Source organism: Tenrec ecaudatus, chromosome 2, assembly GCF_050624435.1.
Source record: "Tenrec ecaudatus isolate mTenEca1 chromosome 2, mTenEca1.hap1, whole genome shotgun sequence".
NCBI classification, from domain to species: domain Eukaryota; kingdom Metazoa; phylum Chordata; class Mammalia; order Afrosoricida; family Tenrecidae; genus Tenrec; species Tenrec ecaudatus.
Window position 1 is genome coordinate 112,675,317 of NC_134531.1, and position 18,430 is coordinate 112,693,746.

General features: G+C 45.3%; 1 protein-coding gene across 1 annotated transcript; it reads left to right on the forward strand.

The window, feature by feature from the left end:
* The first annotated feature begins 6,786 nt into the window (after positions 1–6,786).
* On the forward strand, positions 6,787–11,992 carry TSLP (thymic stromal lymphopoietin). The gene is made up of 5 exons (XM_075542673.1): positions 6,787–6,852; positions 7,548–7,739; positions 8,729–8,779; positions 9,366–9,503; positions 11,876–11,992. Exons 1-5 carry the CDS (start codon positions 6,787–6,789, stop codon positions 11,990–11,992), a joined length of 564 nt encoding a protein of 187 aa, XP_075398788.1.
* The last annotated feature ends 6,438 nt before the right edge of the window (positions 11,993–18,430 follow it).

Below are 18,430 nucleotides of genomic sequence, written 5' to 3' on the forward strand. Positions count from 1 at the left end.
AAGATTTTTTTTTAATTATAAGGCCACAAGGTAGACACAAAAAGGGAACAAAGAAAAGTTAGCTGATGGTCACCTACCAGTCACTCAAACCAAAACAACAAGCAAACTCATTGCCACCAAGTTGATTTCCACTCATCCTTGACCCTCGAGGCCAGAGTAGACTTGCCCTAGTGGGACTTACGGGAGCAGAAGCCCTCATCCTTCTCCACAGGAGCACCTGGTGGGTTTGAACCGCTGGCCTGCCGTTGCCAGCCAAACTCCTACCCCACTAGACCACTGGTGCTCCTTACATCAGTTCCTCCTGCAGACAAATCTACCTGTCATCAGGGGACCCACAGGAAAATGGCATGCTCAGAATGGGCAGTTTTAGGAGAGTTTAATACAAGGGCTATTTCCAAAAGTTATATGAAGGAAATCAATAATAATCACACGCTTTTTGTTCAAACTACGACATTGGGTTAGACAAAGAAGAGAATACTTATTAATAAATCATGCAGGAAAAATGAGTACCAACCGGGTTGGCTCAACAAATGATAGTAGTTTGAACACTGCAGTAGCCTGGAACAGCAAGATAGAGGAGCTGTTATCACCCCTAAGGAGCCTTGGTAAGCAAGGTCAAATGTTAAAACCCACCATCCGCACTATTTACACCAGGCACTATTTACACCAGCGCTTCTCAACCTAGGGGTCACCACCCCTTTGGGGGTCGAACGACCCTTTCACAGGGGTTGCCTAGTACATCCTGCATATCAGATATTTACATTACGATTCAGAACAGTAGCAAAATGACAGTTAGGAAGCAGCCATGAAAATATTTTATGATTGGGGATCGCCACAACATGAGGAACTTTATTAAAGAGTCGCAGCATTATGAAGGTTAAGAACCACTGATTTACACAAACAATGGGGGGTTATGAGGGGCAAAAGGTTGAATGATAGTCATTCACAACTGCTGAGCCATACCTACCAGATTAACACATGCCATAATAGCACAAGGAGGGCATTAAAATAGTAAGTATAGGACAGTGTCAGTCCACCTTTTCATTGCACACCTTCAAGGCAGGAGAGCGGAACCAAAGTCCAATGATCCACAGTTTTATCCCCGTGGGATAGTAGTCACCTGCTTTTCTTCATACTGGGGAGTTTTAGCCTTAAATCCAAGGGCTACACTTGAGTTTGACGTGAAGCCATGTTAACTTAGTGAGGTTTGCACATCATGGTCTTCTGGTGTGGCCTATGAAGGATGTTGTGCACCTTGAAAGAACAGAATCTAAACTCCAGTAGTCTATAGCACACAGTTGTTCCTGTGTTTGAGACCACTGTTGTACCAGTGTGCCCATCCATCCTGACAAAGGTTCTTCCTCTTTTTATCTGCCTCTCCACTTTACCAAGCATGACGTCCTTCTCCAGGGAACGGTCTCTTCTGAACAACTTACCCAAAGTACTTGAGATGGTGTCTTGCTCTCCTTGTCTCTAAGAGCATTCTGGCTGCACTTCTTCCAAGACAGATTAGTTTGCTCCTTTGCCAGTCCATGGGACTTTCACTATTCTTCACCAACACCATCATTCAAATTCTTTGATTTTGCTTTGTTCTTCCTTAATCAATTCCCCAATTTCACATGCATGGGAGGCAATTGAAAACAGCATGCTTTGGGTCTGGTGCATCTTAGTTCTCAAGCTAGCATCCTTCTTTTCAACACTCTGAAGAGCTCTTCAGAAGCAAATGTACCCAATGCAATATTCCAGTTGGTCGCTTGACTGCTGGGTCCATGAGCATTCCTTGTGGATCTAAGCAAGACAACGTCCTTGACATGCTACCTAGTGGTCCAGTTGTGAGGGTTTTGATGTTCTTCACATTGAGTTGTAATCCATGCTAAAGCAAATGCTTCCAGTTCTCTTTACTTTCAGCAAGTAAAGTTGCATCATTTGTGTATCGCAGGTTGTTGATAAACCTTTCACCAATCCTGATGCTACATTCTTCTCTGATTGGTTATTCATCACGCAGACTGAATAAATACGGTGAGAGGATGCAACCTTGACACACACCTTCGGCCTCATAGCCCTTCTGGAAGGGGTTTTAGGAAGTCAATCGTGACAGGAGAAGGCAGCCTAGATTTCTATGGATATATTTGGCCCTTTTCTTTTTCTAATTTAAAAATGTCTGGCAAAAGTCTTCAGTCAGACGCTGCTTAGCCTGCTCACCTGCCTGAGAATAAAATAAATTGAAAGGGAGGCTTTCCTCATTTGTCATAGGAAAGTCCCACACTCCACCTTAGGCGCACCAAATGTCTCAGAAGGCTCCTTGAGGTAGTGTGGTGCTTAGTGAGCCCAATCAATGAGTCAGTAAAACAACAAGCATGCTCACATGCAAGTGTACAATGCCAAAGGAATGGGCCCAAGGGAAATGCCCTTCACATATCACGTAGGAAATGCCAAGGTGAAGACCACTCACACCACAGAGAAAGTTTCGTCTCTCTGGGATGCGATACTGCTTTCTACATGGGTATATGAAATCAAAGATGTGGAGTGGTTACAGTTGGAGGATGTAGAGCCAGCTACTTTCAGGCCTGAATGAGGACTCTTACTCAAGGGCACAATGGGGAATGGCCATGGTCACACTTCTCAAAATATGATCAAGCTAAGATTTGTGTCATTGGTTTTTCTTGCCTGACAGAAGGAAATCTTCTCCAGTCCCCCAATAACTTGCTTACTGCCTTCTTCCAGTTTTTAAATCCAAAAATCCTATCAGTTACACAGGTAAAAATTAACAGGCTTTTCATCTGGAAGCCTGAATCTAATTCTTCAAACCCAAACTGAATATCTTGTACAAAGCTACTTTAAATAGCAATGCAGAAGGAGGGTGAGAACAGTGCAGTGAAAAAATGAATGGGAACTAGTTTTTTAAAGTAGCAATAAAAATGATTAAGGAAATAAATGAATGAGAGATCTTTCAAGAGAGGGTAAATGAGCATATTACCTAAGCGCCTCGGGTAATCAGTGCTACAAATGCTCTCACTTCCATTTTCTACAATACGGAAGGCACACCATTTTTTGCCTAACCTAGGAGATCCCAACCTATGCTTGTAGATACTGCTTACACATTTGACATTTACACAAATGGGAAGACTGAAAAACAGGAAGCCTTCAGCTCACCAGCAGTATTCACAATGAGGCTCTAACCTGGTGAGACATAGGTGGATCCCTGAAGGAGGGAGGGCCCCACAAACCCAGAAAAGGTGGCTTTTGTAGAAAGGTACTTCTAGAACAGGGGTCCTCAAACGGCGGCCCGCCGAGGACATTTATCCGGCCGACTGGGTGTTTGTGCCGCTGCTGCTGTCTATCCTGCTTAGCAACCGACTCGTCCAGTGTACATAGGAATTTGTTCATAGTTTTATTTTTTAAACTATAGTCCAGTCCTCCAATGATCTGAGGGACAGTGAGCTGACCCCCTGTTTAAAAAGTTTGAGGACCCCTGTTCTAGAAGATACCTTGAGTACTGCTGGAATTGCTTCAAAGACAGTGGTTTTGGTTTTGGTAGCTGCTATGCATAGTAAATAAGGATGGCTTCTCAGGTGGCCATGAAGTTTACCGCGAGCCTCAGGGAGTGGCCACTTTTGGGAAGAGATGTCAATTGAAAGGTGGCTCAGTGCTACAGTGTACTTGACTGAAACCATGGTATTTCCCGTCACCTTCCAGGTATTTGAGGGCTGAGGTGTGCTTGACTCAAACCATTTCCAGTCTCTTTACAGCGCCCAACACTGCACATAGAAGAACTAAAAAATCCTATCCTATCCTCTGTCCTTTGCCATGCCTCTTTGGAAGTTCAATTATTCACAATTTCTAGTTCTTCACAATGTTTTCATCTGGCCTTAGCTTCCCTTGCTCCTCTCCTCCTTTACTCCTTTCATGTGTCTTACCTTTCAACATCAGTGCATATACTGTGTCACTGTAAATGCTTTTTAAAAAGTAAAGAAGTATTTAGCGAATTAATTTTTACAAAACATTTCCTGCTCTTAAAGAACATACTATCTATTTTTAAAGGTTAAAAAAAAGACTGTGGAAAAATTACATAATCTACGGAATCCACAAAGTCCCAGAGACCTAGGTGGCACAAACTATGCTTGCCTACTAACTCAGAAGTCAGCAGTTCAAACTCAACCAGTGACTCTGTAGAAAGAAAGCTTAGTTGGTTCCATGAAGATCATACCACGAGCACCTGGTGCAGCAGTTCCACCCTATCTCACATGTGCTCACCATGAGGCATAGTTGATTGCATATCACTTTTTAAATTTTTTATTTTGTTTGTTCAGTTGTTTGGTTGGTTATGGAGGGAAGCCATAGCAAAGATAATCTAACTGCCACCTAGTTGATTCTGACTCATAGCAACCAGAATGGAATAAAATGTAGCTTAACAAAGAGGTCGCACCCCAGTAGGAGACCACTTTTTGGAAGAGATATCAAGTGAAAAGTGCATTGAATGCCACCAAAAAAAAAGGCTAGTATGTGGGGTGTAGAAGGTGGTGCGTAACGAGTTTAAAGTATATAGAGTTCAACTACTGCTTAGCAGATGTCTTAGAGAATGAAGGGTGTAAGTCTAGAAACAGCTTAGGAAAAAGGAGTTGAGGGCTGGGGTTGTGAATGTCCGGGCAAGTGGGGGTGTACTCAAGGCCTTTTGAGCAGAAGTGCATTATGATTGAGGTGATCTACTCACTTCCTGTCACTTAGTCAGTCGGGGCCCTGAAAGATCCTATAGGACAGTGTATAACTGTCCCTGAGCGTTTCCAAGACAATAAATCCTTATGGGAATAGAAAGCTTCATATTTCTGGTGAGAGTAGCTAAGAAATCACACAAGTACAGATGAGAAAACTGGGGACCACAGTGATCAAGCTGTTAGCAGTAGACACTTAAAAACTTTAAATGAAAGGGAGACAGAAGCAACCAGTATATAAGTCTTCAGAATGGAAGTTGAACCCCAATGTGGTCCTGCTTTCGGCTGCCCAACCCCCACCCCCACCCCCACCCCCTGCCCCATTGGTCCACAGATGCGAACTAAAGATTTTTGTGATGAGTCTGGCGCTCTGGCCTTGCAGAAGGTTGGTAGTATGGGGAGGACATGTGAGGAAAGGTGGCAGGCACAGTGACCCACACCCTTTCGTTTGTCCCCAGGAGCCTGATACTAGAGCCTGGTGATGAAATCCGTTTCGAACGCTCTGGTCTGTCTAGCTCTGCGCAGCTGTTGGCCAGAATTACCTCTGATATCACAGCAGATGAATCAGAGTCTGGCGTCATCCGCAGCAGTCTGAAGGACTGCGGGTGGGTACTCCTTTTCCAAGGGCTGCTTCTATGACATAAGTCCAAGAGTTGTTGGTTCCAGAAAACTTTCTCTTTGAAACCCGGGGTGAATCAGCCGTTTTCCGACATTACTGTTATCTCCAAAAGCTTCATCCTTGGCTGGAGGCTACCCCCACCCCCCACCCCCCGCCCCTGGCGCCCAGCCGGCGCTCTTCTCCCATGGCTCCCAGCCTCTGGTCTTGTTCCCAGACTCCCGGGACGTGCAGATGCTGACATCTGCAGGGACTCCCTTGGGCACCTGGTCTCCTTGCTCTGCGGCGGGCGCTGAGAGATGACTTCTGGGAACTTCCCAAGGCCCGGGATGGCACGCGCTGCGTGCTCTGACAAGCTGGGGACTCAGACGGGGAGAGAAGCCCGAGAGAGGGGACGACTAGGGGACAAGGGAAAAGGACTAGCTGTCTGAAGGTTGGGGACAGGGCTGGCGTGGGCCAAGCTGAGGCTGAATAGGGTTCCTGCCTTAACAGCACCCTCGAAGTCTGCCTTTCCTCGCGTCCACCCTCCATGGGCGCTTCTAGAGCCGGGAAGGCGATACTGCATCCTTTGGGGCGGCCTCTTGACTGCTCTTAGGGCCCCTTTCTGGGACGTCTCCCGAATACAAGCACAAATCCCAGCCGGTCACCCACTGCGTCTCTTGCCCCTACAGTCGGTGTCCTCTGTAAGGCCCAGGCTACCAGGCGTCTGGCTGGGCTGCGCCGCGGCGGGCACACGGGCGCCTGGACATGGGGCGCGCCGCACGCTGGACAGCACCCTGGCCGGCCCGCTCGGCGCTCCCCGCGTGCTCAGCCTGAGGCGCAGGCCCACCGGGCGCTGGACTTCGTTCTTTACAAGGTATTGACACGGCCACACCGGGCACACCAAAAGCTCTTGACAGAGACACTAACAAAACAGTCCCTAACTCTCCTCCAGCCCTGGAGAGGACGCGCTCCTTTCCTAAAATAGAGAAGGGCGCTTTGGAAAGTAATTTCGGGTGAGACCCATTAGAGGTTCCTTCCTTCACGTCAGCTTGGTACCCTCCCTGGTCACGATTACACATTTACGTCCTCGTGGAGAAGCACCACGAGTCTCAGGCTGCTTCCACCTAGGGCGCATCTGGATAAAGGAGCACCTGTGTGTGTCTCCGCAGCCAGGGAGGAGGGGGGCCCCTTGCTGAAAGTGGTCCAAGCGAGTGCTTGACAGCGCACAGGATGATCCTGGGAGGGTCTGCTGGTTCCCACGGTTTCTTTCCGGACCACAAAACGCCCCTCCTGGAAATTGTCCTGTGGGAGAAAGATAGACCCGACAGGATGAATGTGAGGATACCTGAGTCTTAACCCTTTTAAGCCCAAATTATCAGTTGCTTTGCTTTTGATTTTATTTTTGCCGCTGTTGTTGTTGAAACCATGCGTCTTCAATAATTTTGGCTTAAATGGGGACAAATAAATGTGTGAGGTAATATGGATCCTGATACGATGATGGAGGTACAGACGTTCCAAGGAGTCTTTGCTGTTGGTGTTGGTGGAGTAAGTTCTGTTTCTTTAGATTGATGCTAGTACATCCCCCCCCCAACTCCCATCCAAAGAGCAGCAAACACAAAAAGTTGGATACCAGTTTCCCACTATGCCCTGGTGTCAGGAAACTGTGGTAGACCCTCTATGTCCTGAAGGAGTTAAAGCACAGTCAGACACATGAAGTTATAGGAGCCTTGGTGGTACAAAGTCTAAGCTTTGGCTACTAATCCAACGGTCAGTGGTTCGAACCCACTTACCATGGGTGACAATCTGCTTCTGTAAAATAATTTTGGCTTTGGGGACCCCATGGGGTAGTTCCTACTTCATCCTGTAAAGTCAATTACTACATGGCAGTAGGTTCCATTTAGGGCAAGGATTTTTTTTTAAGGATGGTAAAGGAAATTCCTGATAATTTTACTAATATTAAATTTCCGTAGATTTGGCCGGTCCTACTTTTTCCTTTCAGAGTTCTCTAAAGGAATAGTGACATCAAGGAAAACCATTGGTCTAGAGGAAAATAGCCCGTAGGCGTATAGGTATTATATATGTGGAGCCAGACAGCTCAGGAGCATCAGGGAGACTCCAGCTTAAGGCAACAGCATGGGTGAATATGAGCCTTCTCTGGGAATTAGGGATATTAGCCTGGCTTGGGCCTTGGAGACCTAGATGCCATCCTGCCTTGGTGGAGAGAGTTTTTGTGAAAGCAGGGTGCAAGGAGGTTTCCAAGTGCCTTGCCTGACACCTTATTATTTGTTCTATCAGGTGTTTTCAAGATTTTCTTCATCTTGCAACTGGTGGAGCTGGTGCTAGCCTACAACTTCTCGAGATGTGACTTTAGAGATTTTGCACGGGAATATACGAATGTCATCTCAGAAAAGTTGGAGAAATATGTACAAGAGGTAAGTACGCAATTTTAAAAAGCAAATTTATTGTCTTGAAAGAGTAGGCGTGCACGCACAGACCCTACGATTTAACATTGAAGGAAAGAATAATAATTCGGGGGGAAGTCATGAGCCATTGTTTTGTCAGGACTTTTCTAAGCCTCATCAAACATTATTTCCTTCTGAACTAAAACTTACATTCTACAATGTGGTGCATTCTAAGTGTGCATGAGTTGATGAGGAGTAGGTATTGATAAACGAAACCCACTGCCATCCAGTTGGTTCTGACTCATATCGGCCCTATAGATACCATGCCTTCCACCAAGGATGTCTAGTCTTGTCTAAAGTGTTGCTTCAGGTTAGAGAAGGAACAGGAGAGGGAGGGAGAGGGAAAGGGAGAGGCAGAGGGAGGGAGAGGGAAAGGAAGGGAAAGGAAGGGAGAAGGAGAGGGAGGGAAAGGGAGGGAGAGGGAGAGGGAGGAGAGGGAGGGAGAGAGAAAGAGAGAAGTGACATCTTGTGAGCTAAGTGCTAAGAAGCGAGGGCAGCTCAGGAAAGCTGCGCTAAGGATGCTATGATGAAGCATGGTGAACCTAAGGTTTTAAAAATATACAGTGGATATCGTTTTTCCTAGTTACTCTAATGCCTGGATGGAGTGTGCTTGTGTGAGATGCATGAAGGGCTACAGGGTAGATGGGGTCATCCGGCATCCACAGACTGGCATTAAGGCCCTCGTCATCAGTGCAGGTGTGCCCGCTTGCGCGGAGGTCCCCATCTGGGTCCTGGACCTTCTGACGTCCAGTTTAAAACACCAGCCAGCACCATCTGAAGACTTTTAACGCTTCACTAGCTTGTCCAATGTCAAAGACCAGATGCACAGAACACAAGTGCCTATCCCGAAACGTGACGCGTAAAATCTAGGAGGAACTAAGGATGATTTCCCCCTCCGGGCTTAGAGCCTTTACCCTGGTCGTCGTTAACGTGCATTCTTTCTCCCCCTTTGCATCCAGAGCAAAATCACCCAGTCCCGCCCGGCCCAGCACACGTTCTGCAGCAATCAGGTGAGGAGGACGGTCGCGCTTCGGGCTTCTCCGGCGGGGCGCAGGCGACGCGAGGGGCAGGATCTGGCGGCGGCGGCACTCTAGTGGGTGGCGCGGTCCCGGCACAGGGGGAGAGGCGGGCGGCCCGCGCTGGCCAGCGGAGAACTCCGAGGCTGTGCCCGGCGTCCGAAGTCGCTTCCCTTCGACCTTGGGAGGAGAGCTCTCTGCCAATGGCGCGGGAAGGGCAACGGGGATCTGGGACCTAGAAATGACGTCTGGGCTGCCGTCTCCCGGCAGTGGAACCCCGCACCCGACGTCGCCGCGGCTCAGACACTTGGGCGGAGCCAGCGGGCGCCGGGCGCCCCACCCCTTAACAGCTCCGGCGATTGCCCCCCCTCGTCCCCACGCCCACCCTTTCCGATCGCGCGCTCCGCCCCCACTTCCTGCCCCCAGCGGTGGCTCCCCGCGCCGCGCGCGCCAGGGGCCGCCTCCTCCTTTACTTCACCTGGTCGCCGGCTCCTCCCCGGCCGCCCCCGCTTCCCCCGTGCGGCCTCTTTGGCTCTCTCTCTGTTCTTGGCACTTTCTCCTAAACTTGGCCTCGTCTTAGGACTCCGGGTGCTTGAATTTGATCGTGAACTACACCTTCAATCGCGTACCTGGCTGCCCTTCCCTGGCCACGGAAGCCTTCGCAATTGAAACGAGGGCGACCCTGATTCAGCGGTGCCCTGGCTACGAGGCCAGTCAGGTAAGACCCGGACTCTCTCCTTAAGATACTCAAGGTCACTGGGACTTTTGTGCAGAAGTCGTGTTGAGATTGTTATTCATGTTGTATCAGTTGGACGGTGATTGTGCAAAGTGTGGATTTCCAGGAGCCCCTCCAAGCCTTCAGGAGCACCGTCCCTGGAATGGAGCCCCTTACAAGATTGTTCTCCATTCCAGACTTTGAGTAGTACTGCTTGGGTTTATCGCTCCATTGGTGTGCACTTCTTCTGAAAATGCTCATTGTACGTTCAGTCCTTACCCTGGACTTTATTCCGTTCCTCTTCTGGGTGGTCTAGCCCCACTTTTGCATAATGGATTTTTGTATGTGACGTTACAGCCATCTGAATGAGTATGGACGTTAAATATGGAGAAAGCAGGGGTGGCGTGGCAGGTGGTAAAAAGGGCACCTGATATCAAGGAGTTCAAGAAGACAAATGAAAGTCGTACCTGAGAGAAAGCTAGGAAAGAATATATTAAGGAAAGTAATCACATGTGAACGTCAAGGAAGCCCATTTCTTGGTATTGAGGTTGACTTCAGTAAATACTTTCAGGAAATTTATGGAGGGGGGCTTCAGGTTGCTGAGAGGCACTTCCAAGGAGGCAGACAGGACTGTATGTGTTTGTATCCTGATGTCATGCCAGAGACTGGCTGCCTGCCTCTGATTTCTAAAAGAAAAGATCACATGAATCCAAATCAAGCCCACTGCCATTGAGTCCATTCTGACTCAGAGCGACCTGGAGGAACCTGATAGAACTGCTCCCCGGGATTTCTAAGATCCTATGGAAGCAGCCAGCCACATCTTTCTCCCTCAGAGCAGCCTGGGGGTTCAAACTGATGACCTTGCAAGTCAGCTCCCCAGTGCGTATTTCGCTACATTTCCAGGGTTTCAATAAAGAGCCTATAGGGCATGTGTGAGGATTAAGGATTTATTGAAACTTGCCTTGCACGTATCAAATTCTCAAAAAATATTTGCTTCAGCAGGCACATGAAGCAGGCATTGTATTTGGATGACAAATTTAAGAAAGACAAAGTGAGTTGAGTGCAGAGAGAGATGGTCTCTGCTTATTAACCAAATAAACCCTATGAGTCTGAACGCTGTGTTAGAGTAGAAGCGGCTATCACATTTCAGGGCTTGAGAACTGGCACCGGCAGGACTGATCTGGTTTGAGAGAGTTCTGAGTTGGAAACCGCATCAGACAGTCAAATGAGAAATCTCTTTGGCATTATGCCTCCTGATCATGGAAAGGCTGGCCAGTCTGGTGACGGTGACGAAGTTCATTCACGTAAGAACAACATATTGCACAGGCTCCGGAGAGCATGTTTAGAGTAATTTATCTTGGCTCCCCTTCAAGTTTAAAGGGAAAGACTAGCAATACCAATATTTAGTCACGATTGGGTAGATTCGCAGTGCAAGTGTTGGCTTAGTAACCCTTTAGACACAATGAGTCTGATGGCTGTATCATTGAGGCCCAGGCTTACAGCGCTTAAAAGCCGTGCAAGTGAAAGAAGACACCAAAAGCTGACTGGAATCTTTTATTTTGCTTTTTGCTTTCTAAGTGTATGCTCTTCTTAATAAGACTTTTGAGAGTCTATGGCATATATGGGAATGTTGGATAGGGGCCTCACTTTGGGTCCAAATAAAATAATAGGTTTACTCAATGATGTCTGTAAAGAGGCCAAAGATAGGTCCTGGTTTTGAGGAACTCAGGAGCTTACCAGGGAGATAATTAAGTCACTGATTTATTGACATATTTAGTCATTCACTAAATAGTGAGCATTTCTTATGTGTTCAGTGTTATGGGTAATACCTATGATGCAATAATAAAAGCAGCATGTTCGTGAGTGCCAAGATAGTCACACACACACACATACACACACACACACACACACACACACTCTCACACACTCTGGGAGAGTTTCCAGAGGAAAGTTCTTAGCAATTGGGAGAGGCTTTGTGAAAGAAATGGTACTTAGCCTTAAGGCAAGAGTACCTGGAGAGAGGAACAGAGGGACATCCCCTGGAGAAAACATATCTGGATGTACATTAGGCACGAGTGATGGGACACATTGAAAGATGGATTTCCACAGAGAGAAGACAAAAATTATTAAAGATAGTGAAAATTCATTTAGACCAGTGGTTTTCAACCTTCCTAAAGCCATGGCCCTTTAATACAGTTCTTCATGTTGTGGTAACCCCCCAACCATAAAATGATTTTCGTTGCTGCGTCATACTGTAGTTTTGCCAGTGTTATAAATCAGGAGACCCCTGTGAAAGGATCATTTGACCCCAAAAGGGGTCGCAACCCACAGGTTGAGAACCGCTGAATTAGACTCTTTTGTTTCCTATTCCACAGGTAAATAATACCCCGAAAATTAAGAAGCGTAAAAGAGAAGTCAAGTCACGAAGATGTCAGGAAAAAGTCTTTGACCTAATGGCACTGTGGCGCCATTTCATTCGACATTTGAAGTGAACGAAATTCGTCTTTCATGACTGAAACTTAAATCGTCTTTACTAGGTAACAGGAGTGTTAAATATAACTTTGACATATGAAAAGATCGCCAGTAGTTTTCTGGTTTTGGTTTTAACTATAGAAAAGTTTCTTAACTTCTTCTTTCATTCTTTTATATTTGTGTTTAGATAGAGGTTTGCAATGCAGAACGGCGCCCCTGGGTGACACAGTTAAGCAGTCAACTACTTCACAACCCCAAGGCTGTCATTTGGAGCACACCCAGCGGCCCTTGGGAGACAGGCCTGGAGACCTCCTTCTGAAGGGGCCCAGCTTGTGAAGAAGAGACTCGAGACTCGGCTTCCATGGGCTCCTCCTTGAGTCAGCAACGTGAGGGCAACTAAGCACCAAAGCAATGCAGGGAGCCGTCTGTAACGTAGATGACCAGGCCACTGGCTTCTTGGCACTAATTCTCAGCTGGAATTGCATAAACCTTACTCAAGGAAGAATTTACCAATGTATTTACAGGAGGAAAGAGTTCCCTTAAAAAAGGGGAAAAGTTTAACCCTAAGCCTCCGTCAGTTAAAACAACCAGTGTATCTTCCACAAGTAATGATAATCAATGTGTCCCCACCCTAACAATTTACAAAAGGGAAAATACAAGCAAAATAGTTGTGCGAATAATTTTAAACATAATGAATTAATTGGAGAGAATTGTCTAGCCAAATATTGTGAAAGTATCCTAAACCAAGTTTTCACTTTTAATTTCCTAATGAAATACTTATTCGGGAAGCAGATCCTGAATAAGTAGTTTTGTTACAGCTAAGATGTATATATTTTTTAATTTATGGAATATGGTTTTAATTTATTTTGTGAGCACTTTTAAAATGTACATGTTGCTTTGTAATTGACACGATGTGTTTCGTAATAAAATAATTCTCTGATGAATTTTTTGTGAAGTCTTTTTTTCATTTCACTAACAGGCAATTTTCAAGCACACCTTTCTGTGGGCTGTCCCTTTTCTCTGGGATTTTACCTCCCCTGATCCTTGGAGCCCTTGGACTCTATCCTGCTTACTGGTAGTCGCTGGCTTCAGGATTGAGTTTCTGGGTGGTATAATTGGTTAAAGTGTTTACCTGTTAACCAAATGCTGGTGATACAGTCTACCCAGAGGTGTCTCGGAAGAAAAGCCTGCCTGTCTACTTCTGAAAAATCAGTCCTAGGAAACCCAAAGGACTTTTAACACAGCTTTAGAGACCTGGGGTCACCAGGAGTCAAAATCAACCTGATGGTTATTGGTTAATGGTTAGCTTCAGCGTGCATTCCAATAGTCATTCCCTTAATTTATATCACCAGCCCTTGGTTATTTTCCCCTGTTGAACTTGGCACATAACCTGGAAGAGACAAAAAGGCAAAAAGCTATCAAGTCCATGTGCTTGGTTTTGAATGCTTGCACAAGCCCGAGCCACAGTCACTCTCTCACACCTTACTCGGAATCTGGACTATTAGTGGAAGGATTGACACTAGCCCCCAAACCCAGTTAAAAAAAAACAACAGTGAAGAGGGAAATAAACTGATTATTCCTTCGAGTGGAAACTGTCCCCTGACCACTGCCTAAGGGCTGGAGCTGAGCCAAGAGAGAAAAAAATATTCAGTGTCCATAAATCAGCTGTTCTCAACCTGTGGGTCGCGACCCCTTTGGGGGTTGACCAACCCATTCACAGGGGTCACCCGATTCATACTAGTAGCAAAATTACAGCTATGAAGTAGCAATGAAAATAATTTTATGGTGGGTGGGGTCACCACAACATGAAGAACTGTATGAAAGGGTCATGGCATTAGGAAGGCTGAGAACCTGTGCCCTATCTCTATCTTAGGCGCCATTGAGTCAGCAGAAGGAACCTCTACATCGTCCTGTGCCAAGCACATCATTCTTCTTCTGTTTGAGCTCATTGTTGAAGCCACTGTGTCTGGCCATCTTGTCAAAGAGCTTCCTCTTTCTCACTGGACCTCTACTTTACCCAGCATGATGTCCATCTTCAGGGATTGGTCTCGTGACACCAGGTCCACGGTACGGGGAACAAAGCCTTGCCATTCTTGCCTTTCAGGAGCATTCTGACTGTACTTCCAAGAGTAAGTTCTCAGCAGCTAACCAAAAGGTGGCCAGTTCTAGTCTACCTGGCAGGTCAGTGGAAGAAAGACTGGGTGAGCTGCTTCTGTGACAATATAACCTATAAAACCTAATCTGTAACAAGTGATCATTATAAGTAAAAATCAATATAGCAGCCCCCACACCTTACCTGTCGGTATATGTTCCAAGAACAACAGTGCCTGTCTGAAACTACAGTCAGTATGGAACATTGTTGAAGGATAAGAAGTATTGCTATAAACATCATAGAAAACCATAATTTAATAAAAATATAAAACTATTGTCCCTCAACATATCCTCTACCTAAGACAATATACTTCTAAAGGCAATGTTTCCATCTCTATAATCCTTCTCGGAAGAATTCTGTGCACACTCAAGACATGCAAGTCCTATCCTTTTACTCTGAGTTCCTTGAGAGGCGAGACGAGTGCTGTCTTCTAGATGGGGGTAGGTGGTGGTCGTTGGGGTCGTCACGTCAGGTTTCACTCATCGCGATCCGATCCATGACAGAACGAAGCACTGCCCAGGTCTGCGCCATCCTCACAAGTGGTTTAGGGAAGCCATTGTGGCAGCTAATGTGCCCACCCATCTTGTCGAAGGTCTTCTTTTTCGCTGCCCCTCCAATTTCCCAAGCATGGTGTCCTTCTCCAGGGACTGGTCTTTTTTGGTAGCATATCCAAAGTGCACAAGATGAAGTCTTACCATCTTTGCTTCCAAGGGGAATTTTTCATTGTATTTTGTCCAAGATAGAGTTTTTTGTTCCTCTGGAAGTCCAGTTTTCAACAACAACAAAATCTCTAGCAGGCAGAGTCGTGATGGAAAAATTCCTTAGAGCAATGTCTTCATCAATGTTGCTTTCAATTTTCTTAAAATTTTCTTCATGACCTCCCATGGTCACAATGTTTGCTTTGAGACAATCAATCACCATCGCTCCTTTGACAACTCCCTCCCCCCCAAAAAAAATAGCAGTTGTCATAAACATCAGAGCTGATTTCTGTCCCTTAAATTTAACTAGCCTAGAAGATCCCCTTGAAAGTCAATGTTTGTTTGTTTTAGAAAAATATATTTGAATGACAGTCACTCTGCAGGAAAGAGATGAGGATATCTGCTCCTGTAAAGAGTACATTCTTGGAAGCAGCGAGAAACAGTTCTACTCTGTCCTGTCGGGTGTCTATGAGTCGGAATCAACTGTTAGCGGAAGGTGTGTGGGAAGGTCAGTGATATGAGCTGGAGTCCTAGTAGCAATACGTCTTTTACTTATCCCAGTATCTACTAGGAGCCCTGATGATTTAGTGGTTATGAGTTGGGCTTCCATCCGCAGAGTCAGCATTTCAAAACCATCAGCAGCTCTGAGGGAGAAAGACTGGGCTTTCTACTACCATAAACAGTTACAGTCTCAGAAACCTACAGGGGGTCACTATGAGTCAGCATTGACTCGATGGCAGTGAGTTGAGCGAGAGTATATATTCTATTTTTTTCGACATACACGTCCAACCTAGGTTGTTTCGGGCATGGCTGGCACAGTATTCACTTAACTGTGCTTTCCAGACTCGCCCCCAGAGGCTTATGAAGAAGATAATTCCAGGACAGAGCTGGCACAATCACTGCTACTCAGATTGTCCTGGCTGACTGCCAGAGTTTATAGACTACCAGTTAAAGAACTGTCTTATTTTATTATATCTTTTTCACAAAACTTATTTATGACTATATATAGAAGGATATAAAAAGTTTGTGGGAAAATGGCATAAAAACACAATGGGATTTCCCCACAATATTTTTGGACCCTCCTGGTAAAAGGGTTATAGACTTGGCATTAGGATGATAATTAACTTTCTTGTATATAGGGTTCTACAACTTTAAAATAGGGATTATCCTGTCAACAATCTAGGTTATTATAAGAATTAAAGTAAATGTGATAGTTAGATTTATCATGCCAACTAGGCCAATAGGAACATGTGGGGGGATTTTAATCAGGTCACAGCTTGATTGAAGGGCAATGAGATACACGGCTCTGTAAGGTCCATCCCCCTCTCTCTTGCTCCCTGCTGATCAGACCAACATGATGCTGCTTTAGCTAGTTCTCTGCCTCAACCTATGTGCTACACTACCTGTGGGTCAAGCCAACCCATGGATCCTGTTGCTAGAACTTGAGACTCCTTCAAGACCTGCTTTGCCACACTGCTGGTACATACATTGCTTGAGCTTGAGGCTGGTGGATCCTGTTCTGTTTGAGTTCCAGATTCACCAGGGTCTGCCTCACTAAGCTCCTGAGTTACTGACTGTGGCTAACCCACCATTGTCTGCTGCCTGTGGGAAGTCTCTGTCTGCCGTGCCTGAGGGAAGATTCAGCTGTCTGCGTCCTTGACCTTGGACCTGGCAGCCCATGTGAGTTGAAGGAATTACAGTATAGTAACTGTTAAAATTTTTAAATTTCAGAAATGTGCCTCTTGGACTTTCTCTTCAGTGTGCATTAGTTGTCTTCCTTGGGAATTTCCTGCTGTAAATAAAACATAACATTATCTATTACATAAATGATATTTTGATATTGCCTATGTAAGAGAAATGGACTTATAATGGGATTGCTTTAATTATTGGTTTATTTCTATTAGTAGTCCCTGTTAACACAACTGCCTCTTGATCCATGTACAAGAGCACAATGAAGTGTTCTGGAACTCCCATTCTACTCAAGGTTATCTATAGTTCTTATGATCCACACAGTTTAATGTCTTGGCATAGTCAATGAAATGTAAGTAAACTTTCTGGGCGTGTTAGTCTAGATCAGTGGTTCTCAACCTGTGGGTCACGACCCCTTTGGGGTCAAATGACCCTTTCACAGGGGTCGCCCTATTCATAACAGTAGCAAAATTATAGTTATGAAGTAACAACAAAAATAATTTTATGGTTGAGGAACTACATTAAAGGGTCTCAGCATTAGGAAGGTTGAGAACCACTGGTCTAGACTAACTGGCTGTGGGTAGACTATAGAAACAAATTGATAGACACTCATATGTATATAAGAAGAGGTTTATATACCAGAGCAATTGAATATTGAGAAAAGGTCCCAGCCCTGTCTAGATCAAGTCCATAAGTCCAATATTAGGCCATATGTCCAATACCAATCTATAAAGTCCTCTTCAGACTCACAAAATACATGCAATGATGCTGAATGCAGGAGGATCACAGGCCAGTGGGTTGGAAGTCTTGTGGATCCAGTGGTGTTGTAAGCATCTCAACCCTGGCAGGGGTCTCTACATGGCTTCTCTGGCTCGAGAGGTCTGGTTGCATCAGGGTAGATTCATGTGACTTCTCCAACTCCCAGGGTGTAACACTATGTGTCTTGTCAGTAGAGTGTCTCCCAGGGAGTGAGCAGAGAGAGAAAGTTGTCTCCCGTCTCCAAAGAGGAAAAATACAGGAGTTCCCAGAATTCTTAGGAGAAGGCCATGCCTACACAGAGGCCTCATTGGTTATATCTTGATTGACAGGCCAGATTCTACCCCTTCACTCAAAATCCTCTCAAATTGACATCAGATTGTGTAACTGTCACACTGGTATTCACTACTTTCAACAAAGATCCATCTGACATCAACAATGATATTCCTTGTTCTATGTCATTTTCTGAATCCACCTCTGGCAGCTCCCTGTCAATATACTGCTGCAACCATTGTTGGATCATCTTCAGCAAAAATTTACTTGCAAGTGACAATGGTAGTGTCCTATAATTTGAGTATTCTGTTACATCATCTTTCTCTGTAATGGGTACAAATATGAATCTCTTCCAGTCAGTTGGCCAGGTCGCTGTTTTCCAAATTTTCTGGCACAGATAAGTGCGTGATTTAAGTGCTTCATTAGGCTGTAGCTATGTTTCCATTGGTATTTTATTATCTCCTGGGGCCTTGCTTTTGAGCTAATGCATTCAGTGCAGCTTGAACTTCTTTCTTCAGTGTTATTGGTTTTTGCTGATATGATACTTCTTGAAATGGTTGGATGTCATCTAGTTCTTTTGGGTAGCATGACTGTGTAGTCTTTCCATTTTCCTTCAGTGCTCTTTCACTGTTCAATATTTTGCCTATATAATCTTTCAATATTGCACCTCAAACTTGAATTTTTTTCTTGAGTTCTTTCAGTTTAAGATCTGCTGAATGGGTTTTTCTTTTTTGGTTTTCTAACTCTAGTTCTTTGTACATTTCATTTTCTTACTTTGTCTTCTGGATCTGACCACTGAAATTTTCTGTTCAGCAATTTGACTTCATCATTTCTCCCATTGTCCTGAGCTACTCTATGATTAAGAACAAGTTTCAAGGTGTCTTTGGACA